The 8,765-nt window shown below is 63.8% G+C and overlaps 2 protein-coding genes across 2 annotated transcripts; both read right to left on the minus strand.

Moving 5' to 3' along the window:
* Positions 1-647: 647 nt before the first annotated feature.
* Positions 648-2,816, minus strand: SCGR3 (phosphoglycan beta 1,3 galactosyltransferase; the record flags this gene model as incomplete). Its single annotated transcript, XM_001561486.1, has 1 exon — positions 648-2,816. The coding sequence occupies one exon, from the start codon at positions 2,814-2,816 to the stop codon at positions 648-650; it is 2,169 nt and encodes a 722-aa protein (XP_001561536.1).
* A 2,436-nt stretch (positions 2,817-5,252) lies between these two features.
* SCGR2 (phosphoglycan beta 1,3 galactosyltransferase) lies at positions 5,253-8,456 on the minus strand (the record flags this gene model as incomplete). The annotated part of the gene is made up of 1 exon (XM_001561487.2): positions 5,253-8,456. One exon carries the CDS (start codon positions 8,454-8,456, stop codon positions 5,253-5,255), a length of 3,204 nt encoding a protein of 1,067 aa, XP_001561537.2.
* Positions 8,457-8,765: the final 309 nt, after the last annotated feature.

An 8,765-nucleotide genomic window follows, 5' to 3' on the forward strand; every position in this document is an offset into this window, starting at 1 on the left:
GTGATACTCCCGCACACCGGTGGTCGGTAAGTCCCGCTGCCAGGGCAAAGGAAGGGGAAGAGAACGAGTAGAGGAGGGAAGGGAGAGGGGTCGCTCTAAGTGAGGCTCACACGTCCCTTTTTCTTCCCACGCACGTGTTAACACCTTTCGTTGTTGGCCCCCAGTCATCTTTCTCTCCAGTACACGCTCATATGTGGAAGAAGACAGTGTGCCAATTTTGGCTGGCACGCTCGCCACTTTGCCTTTGCAGGACCTCTTGTTTCGATGGAGAGGATAAGCAAACCTGGAAGGCTTGTGGCAGTGCCCCCCTGCCGGGAGGACAGGCCCGGGCATCTAGTCGAGGTCAGAGGGGCACTAGCATGACCCCGGCACGATTTGATTCCCGTGGGGTGCAAGGGCCAGGGTGATGATGAACAGTGGCACCACACCACACACACGGCGAGGGAAAGGAGAGGAAGGAGGCGTCACCAACACGAGCCGTGCGTGCAACGGGTCTGAGCGGCCCGTGCGCGTTGGAAGTCACAGCGGCAAACCGAAAAGACCGGCCGCAAGGGATGCGGCGAGCGGCCGGCTAAGGCGAGCAGAGTGGCGCCTCAGCGGACCGAGCACATAAACCCCCGGCAAACGCGCATCGCCTCTAGTGGCACTCAGTTCTGCGGTAAAGAGTAGAGCCCATCATCGACAGCCGTGAACTGGTGTGCCCAGTACTTGTACTCGATGCGGTACACCGGCACCCCATCCGCCTCCGCCATGTCGTACGCAGGCGTCCGCTTCACATCGCGGACCCACTGCACAGCCGGCATGGCGTCCCAGCCCACCACCTCGGACCCCATGGCACGCCGGTGCTCCGCCACCCACGCCGCCGCCTGCGCCACAGCGGCTCTCTCAGCGCGGCGTTTCCCGCCCGAGCTGGCCAACGTGGCATAGTGCTCCCTCTGGAAGAAGTGGTGAAGGTAGTAATTATTAGCGGGGGTGCAGCGGTGCGCCACGACCGTCGACCACGTCACGTCGTGGTAGTCGCCGCGGTACATGTCATGGAAACGAGCTAAGCCCTCCTTGATGAACCAGACACGATTGTTCGGGCAGATGTCGCGTGCGCGTCGGAGCGCATTTCGGATGAGCAGCCCAAGCAGAATGTCCTCCTGGTGATAAACCAACGTGTGGTAAGCCCGCGACAATGAAGGGTCGAAGTCTGCCGCGGCCAGCAGCACTGCGACGTTAGGCTCCCCGTTCGGATGAGGCTCCAGCACGACTCGAGCGAGCAGACGGTGCAGCATAAAGGTCATGCCAGTGTTAAACTGGGCATTCCAAAACGCATGCATGCTGCCCCAGTACATGCACTCTGCCCTGCCCATGTCCGGCGCGTACGTGCTGCGGTTGGCGGCATCGGCAGGCGGAGGCGGTGGCCGGGCCTGCATGCCGCCCATCACGTACCGCACATCGCTCAGGAACTGCGGCACCTTCATGTACGCGTCGTCGTCGCCCTTGATGATGAAAGGGACATCCTTGAAGGCGTGGTACGCGTACGCCAGCCACAGGATCAGCTTCTGGCTCATCCCAACCTCCACCGGCAGGCCCCACTTCGTTGTCTCGCCGAGCTTCTTCTTGGTCGTTGGCCGCCGGTCCGTCATCATGTCGATCCACAGGACGTTGCGGTGCGTCAGCGCCTCCTGCCACAGCGCAGACGACGCGTGGCAGATGTACTCCGCCAGCGACGTGAACGCCGGCGTCACGGGGAGCGACAGGGCCCCGCTCAGGTACGACAGCGCAGACGTTGGAGCTCCCTCGCTGCTGCCAGATGTTCTGAGGACTCGATCGCAGGGTGGGCTCGGAATACCCGCAGACTGCCAACCACGGCGAAGGACCACTCGGCGGGGCGCGAAGTCCTCAGCGGCGCAGTCACCAGTGGTGTTGCCTGTCGCAAGGACGCATGAGGCCGCATCATACTCTCTTAAGCTTGGCAGCAGCGCAGTCGTGTGGTGGAAAGGTGTGGAGGCGTTGTCCTGTGCGTATCCTTTCATGGTCGCTGAACGCGTCTGCTCATCGGAGGCCAGATCCACAGGCACCATCGGCTCCGCCGCGGCGAAGACGTAGAGCGCCAGCAGCGCGCCAGTAAAGTGGTTGTCGCGGCGCGCCACCTCCTGGTACGCGAGCCACGTCTTGCGCTGCGCCTCACGCAGGGCGGCGCGCGGGCGCTGATCCGTCGACGGGATGCCCATCACCGCCAGATACGGTGCGCGCGGCGGCGCAGACCCCCCAGCCGCGCCACCCACCGCCGGAAAGCCGCTGCCGTGCACGTGCCGCAGCCACTCCCACTGTGGCAGCTCCGCGCGCACATCCACGTCGTCCGTCACGCTCGCCATCGCCAGCAGCATCGGCCCGACACGGCCCAGCGGGGCAGCCGACGTCGCGAACACGGCGTGGCGCGCCTGCAGCACTACGCCTTCGACAGCGCTGGCGTAAGTCTGCTGGTCCGTGCAGTCCGCGCAGTCCTCCTCCACGACGTGCAGAGTCCACGACGGGAGCATGTGCGGCGAGAGCAGCAGCGGCTCCTTGCACTCAGTCACCGGGGTGCCTCTGCTAGAACACCGCGCAAGCCATTCCTCCACCAGTATCACCTTGCTCAGGCGGTCCGCGGCGCCTTCGTGCTGCACCAGCACAGACCACGGCTTGGAGAGCGGTCCCAGAAGGCGCGCCAGCTGTTCCTCCGACAGGGGGTGACGGCGCCTGCACCACATGAGCAGCCACCACATCACCACCACAAAACTGACACACAGAGCAACGCACATGAACAGGTGCATAGGCCGCTCGCGCATGCCCAGGAGCCGCCCCCAAAGCCGCGCCGCGCCGAGCCTAACGCGCCCAACAAGACGCCAAAGTTGCGGAGGAGGACGCGACCCGCCGGCATCCCCGCTCTTGAGCTTCGGTGATCGCGGTGCTGTACAGTTGGGAGTCGCGGAGTATCTAAAGAAGCCGGTGCATCGCCGCGGCAAGCTGGTCACGCAGGACAGAGGGGGGCCGGAGAACGGCATCGCAGACGTTGGTGATCCGCCGGGGGTGCCCATCTCGCTGCTCATCCACGACATCTTTGGCGTTTAGGGGAGGCAAACCCGCGGGGGTAGGGGCGCGCAGGGCTGCCTCGCTGTATAGGAGGCGCGAGCTCCGACGCGGCCGGGGATATAGGCGGCCTAGGCGAGCCCGCGTCGCCGGTAAGCCGAGCGCGGGGCAGGGATGCAAGTAAACAGAAAAACGAAAGAGAAGCGAGAGAGAGGGGGTGCCCACAGTGATGCGGCGCTCTCCCCAGTACGCCACCGCGATGTTCACACGAGAGTCCGCAGGAAGGTGAGCGCCAGCGTGCGTATTCCGCCTGAACAGAGCGCAGTAGCGGACTGCAAGTAAAGGGAGAAGAAACGCAGGGAAGGGGGAAATGCGCAAGCACACTCGCTTTCCTTCGTCGGCCTGCAAGAGAGGGGGAGGGGAGAGAGCGAGAGAGAGAGACTTCGAGGCCGTGAGCGACTCTGCATTGTCGGCTCGATCGCTCCGCCTCCTGGGCGGTGTGTGCGTGCGTGACGCTCACACCGAGGCCAGGCCAGCAGGAGTAGAGAGCAGCTGCTATGCATGAGCAGCGATACGCACACACCCTGTGGTGGGGCTAGCGAAGGGGGGAGAGTGCGGTGCCACCCTGCCCCTCCCGCGCACTGTCTCACGCCCCCCGTGTCGCCCAGCTGCGCCCCTTCGCGCCGGGCTCACGGGACCACAGCCCGGCCGGTCTGTAGAGCCTTCGCCAGATTTCATGAGGCAGGCCCGTGGGTCACGCACGATAGGCGATCCATGAAGCAACATGCAAACTGCACTGACTGGGTGGGCAGCTCTGGCGGGAAGCAGAAGTGCTATCCGAGTGAATGGGGACCGCAGCCCCCGCAGACACAAACGAAAAGGCCCCCAATGCAGCAGCGCACCACTCGGTGCGCGGCTGCATCCGTGCCGTCCCCAACGCGTGCCCGTAGCGGCGGCTTGCTCGGCCGCCCGGTTCACGCACGCGGCACCCCATCGGCCCAACGGCGCGTCGGTGTAGTGCTCACACGCCGCGCCGGTCGACGCCATCGGCGTGATGTGCCCCGCGGTGTGTACTGGGCGGGGTCCACGCAGGCCATTCGCCCAGCTCGCCCGGGGCACTCGCGGGCAGCAGTGCGCCACGCTGCGAATGACTGCCACCCATTGGAGAGCAGCCGCGCTGCCCCTTGGAGAAACCGCCAGCATCGCTGGGTCGGAATCGGCAGGACTCGGGGCGCCGGATGTGCTCATCGGACACCTTCGCCCTCGCCAGCGCCAGGGCTGCATCGTCCGCGGTCAGTACCTCCACGCGTGTTGGACGTCCGTCCTTTCCCCAGTCTTGCAAGGCCACGGGGCACGATCGGTGGCCGGGGCGATCGCGGTTGGGCCTCGCGAACGCAAGGCTCGGCCACCCGGGAAAGGCCCATGCACAGCCCCTTTTCCAGCGTCAGCCCATCGGGGCTCGACGGGTATGGGGGGCCCCTCTGCAGCGTGTGGCCCACAGAGTCGCATGCAGGAGCATTCATGTCTGGCATAGCTCCGCCAGCGCGTGGGAGAGTGGCTGGGATGCTGTGGGGTCAAACGGGACGTGGCATGATGGACTGGGGTGCACCCGACCCCTCCAGCAGGGGGCTCGTGCCCTCCTGCCTACCGGCGGGGGACGGAGAGAAGGGGGGCATGGAGAGAAGTGCGAGAGAGCCGTTCGCATTCATGCTGTCCTCCGGTCTCCATGCGGGGGTGAGAAGGAGGGGGGAACAATGCAAGGCGGCCGCTCTGCCAGGTCCATCGAGAGGTGGACCCACCCACACGGCCGCTACGATCCGCACCTGCGCACACGCACTCGCCCGCCGACCCCGCCCTTTTTCGAGATTGCCACGCGTAGTCAACGACGCTGGCGGGTGAAGGAGCGAGAGGATCGACAGTGCGCAGAAACGAAAGCGAGCGGAGCGGAGGGGGGGAGGGAGAAGAAAAAAATTAGAGGAAAATATTTTTAACATACTTTTAAAAAGGCACACAAGTTGTGCAGATTCACACTGACGCACAGGACGCGCACAGCCCTCCACACACCGCCAGCGAAGCTCTCCGACGCGGAAGTGGGTAGAGGGGAGGGGAAGGGAAGGTAGAGGCCAAAAATGAGCGCATCAGCCGCCTCCTACGGCCCTCTCTCAACGATGAGGAAATATGCAAAAAGAACTGAGTTACGGACGTGATTGGAATCCCTGATAGACCTCCGCTCCCGGTGCCCTGTACGTCAGGTACTTGTGGCTGTACACCCCCACTCCATCCCCGGATGCCACGACAAGCGGTGGCTTCGAGGAAGGCGGGGTCGCCCACTTTGTGTCGGGCAAGTCATTCCAGTCGGTCACGTTGCTGGGGTGCAGCGACTTCTGCGCCTGGGCCCACGTTGTCGCCCTCTGCAGCATCGCCGCCGATGCATTTATGGCGTGCATTGCGTCGGCGGTGTGTTCTATGCGGAAGAAGTAGTGAAGGTAGTGCAAGTCCGCCGGCCTCGTGCGGTGGGCCACGACGGTCGACCACGAGACAGGCTGCGCACGACCAACACGTAAATCGTGAAACCGATGTAAGCTCTCCTTGACGTAATACAGCTTCTTGTCCGGGCACAGTTGCTGGACGCGAGGTTGGCGGTGTCGAATGAGAAACCCAAATAGAATGTCCTCAGTCGTGAAATGAGAGGCGTAGTACTCCTTAGCAAACCGCGCATCAAAGTCGCGCAGGGTCATGCGAATCACGTCAAACTCCCGGTGCTTGATGCCATCGAGATGCGCGATTGACGGAGACTCGGGGAGCTCTAGCACCGCCTGCACCACTTGACGGTGCGCCATGAAAAGCATGCCGGCGTTAAACCGCGTCTGGGAGACGTGGCGAGTGCTGCCCCAGTACACGCAGCGCGGAGGTTTGCTAGCAGAGGTGTGTAATAGTCCGCTCTGAGACCCCTTCGCCTCCGCACGCGTGCCTGCACCGAGCAGCAGGTAAGTTGCGATACGTCCAGCCAACTCCGCATGAGTTGAATTCGCAGCGATGGACGACGACGAGGGTGGCAGCACAGATGAAAGGCTGGCTGCGCCCAAAGCTGAAGTAGCGCTTCCTTCAGGAGTAGGCAGCACTGGCGCCGCCGACAGCGGGGATGTGGTCATCGGTGACGGTGGCGACTGCCTAATACCTTCGCCGCCTGTAATAAACCGCACATCGCTCAGGAACTGCGGCACCTTCACGTACGCGTCGTCGTCGCCCTTGATGATGAAAGGGACATCCTTGAAGGCGTGGTACGCGTACGCCAGCCACAGGATCAGCTTCTGGCTCATCCCAACCTCCACCGGCAGGCCCCAGTTCTTTGCCTCGCCAAGCTTCTTGTTGGTCGTTGGCCGCCGGTCCGTCATCATGTCGATCCACAGGACGTTGCGGTGCGTCAGCGCCTCCTGCCACAGCGCAGACGACGCGTGGCAGATAAACCGGGAGCCGGCCACGAACGCCGGCGTCACGGGGAGCGACAGGGCCCCGCTCAGGTACGACAGTGCAGACCTCTCTGCCGTTCCGTCGGAGATGACACTTTCTATGTGGCCGCACGGACTCTCATCCGACTGCTTGCTGGAAGTCCACCCAGAGCGCAATGCCATTCGTCGCTGCCGGTAGGTGACACCAGCACCGCCGCCAGCGATACTCTCTTGCGCCTTGGAGGCAAGCTCGTACTCCTTCACGGTGGGCGCTACAGAGGATGCATTTGCGTACGCCTGGGCCGCCGCCGTCGCTGTATCCTTCGCCGCCGTGGACACGTTTGGTGTCGTTGCCCTCTCCGATGCAGCAAACAAGTAGAGCTGCAGCAGGGCCCCTTGGAAGCCGTTCTCGTTTCGGGCCACCTCTAAGTATGTCAGCCATGTCCGCCGCTGCGCCTCCCGCAGCTGCAGCCGCATAACGTTATCGGTGGAGGGGATGCCCATGACAGCCAGGTAAGGTGGATGACGAGCTGGGCAACCAGTGTGGTGGTTCGCCCCGCTCACCTGCTGCAGCTCCCCTGATACGGCAGGCACACAGCGGTAGGTGTGGTTCAGCCACAGCCAGCGCGGTATCTCGTCAGGGGCAGAGATTTCGTCCGTGACGCTCAGCATGGCGAAGAGAATCGGCCCAACACGACCAAGAGGGGCAGCCGGCGTCGCAAACACCCCGTGGCGCTGCGGCACGAGGTCACGAGTTGCGGCGATGGCCGTCGCGTACGTTGCCGTGTCGGTGCAGTCGACACAGCTCGGCTCCACAAGGTGAAGAGTCCAGGAGGGCAGAAGGCTTGGACTCACACGGTGTGTTTCACAGTCCAGCGCCAGGTTGTCGCATCCCGACCGCTCCGTCAAGCTCAAGCGCGTCATTGCATCCTCGTGCTGCACCAGCACTGCCCAGGGGGCGGACACTGAGTAGGTGTTGGACTCATCCCCAACGACAGAAGACACCACCGCGAGAGCGGGTGTGGTGGGCCCCTTCCACTGCACTTCGTGGGAAGGCGAGAAGTAAAGGTACGTGAGCGACAACGTCAGCACGAGGAAGGAGGCAAACGCAATGCGCAGCAGTGTAGCCAGGCGGTGCCAGGGCATCGCTCCGCGAATCATCGGCTGCCGCGCAGGAGCGTCCGCCACCGAAGAGCCAACAGCACAGCGCGAGAAGTGGCGATCCCTGCGCACGCACCTCTTGCTCAGCGATGCATCAGTGGTCAGCTCTGAGTCTGTTAATTCGATGATGGATGACACCGTCTGCCCAGCCGACGACGGCGAGGCGTCCTCCATGGCGTCAGACACACGACTCAGCAAGGGCGCTAGCGCCGCATTCCCAACGCGGAGGAGCGTGGGCCACACGCGCTCGCGCAGGGAGCTCGTGACCACCGGCCCTGTGGAGAGATGCGGCGGCACCTTCCTCACCGCAGTCGCCGAGTACACATTCATGGTGGGGAGAGGTGTACTTACCCCACAGTCAGGGAAAACTCCAAACGAGAAAACGCTACCACCCAAGAACACACAAAGAGGTGCGAGAGGCTCTTCTCTTACTCCAACAGGATGATGGGCACTCTCAGGGGGTTCGCAGGGGGGGAGGGGGTAGAGAGAGGCCCGCCCCGTACGTACACGTGCGCCGCTGTAACGTCCTGGCGTGTATGGGGGAAGCGAAGTCCCGCACAGGGGTGAAGGAAGTGGTGCTGAGCTGGGGGACGATGAAGAGCAAAAATAACAGCGAGAGAGGGAGAGGGAGAGTGAGAGGAGGGAGAGAATACAAGTGTGCCTGTGGGTCGGCCCATGCGTGAACCTGTGCCAAGTGCACGCGAAGTCCAACACACTGACACACGCAGCCTCGCACGATCGCATCGCTATGTGTCCAGTTCTTTCGGCAACGCACCCATTCGCTGCCATGCAGCACACGCGCCCCTCAACGACACTCGACTCGAGCCCCCGACCCGCCCCGCAGCCACGCCCACCGTGCCGGTCACCACGCGGTGCATCCCCTTCGGGCTGGCTCAGCCCCCCCACACCAGCGGGCACAGCGAGGCCCGGGTGGGATACCACCCATCGCATGGATGGCGCGGACGTGGGCAATGCGGCAGGCCGCTCCGGCACAGCGCCACCCACAAGCTGGCCGCCGACGCCGGCAGCCGGGAGTCACTCGGACCCCCCCACGCCGCCGGCGCTTGGGCCCGTCACCACCAGAGGCGGCTCCGCGTT

This window comes from Leishmania braziliensis, chromosome 2, assembly GCF_000002845.2.
Source record: "Leishmania braziliensis MHOM/BR/75/M2904 complete genome, chromosome 2".
NCBI lineage: Eukaryota > Euglenozoa > Kinetoplastea > Trypanosomatida > Trypanosomatidae > Leishmania > Leishmania braziliensis.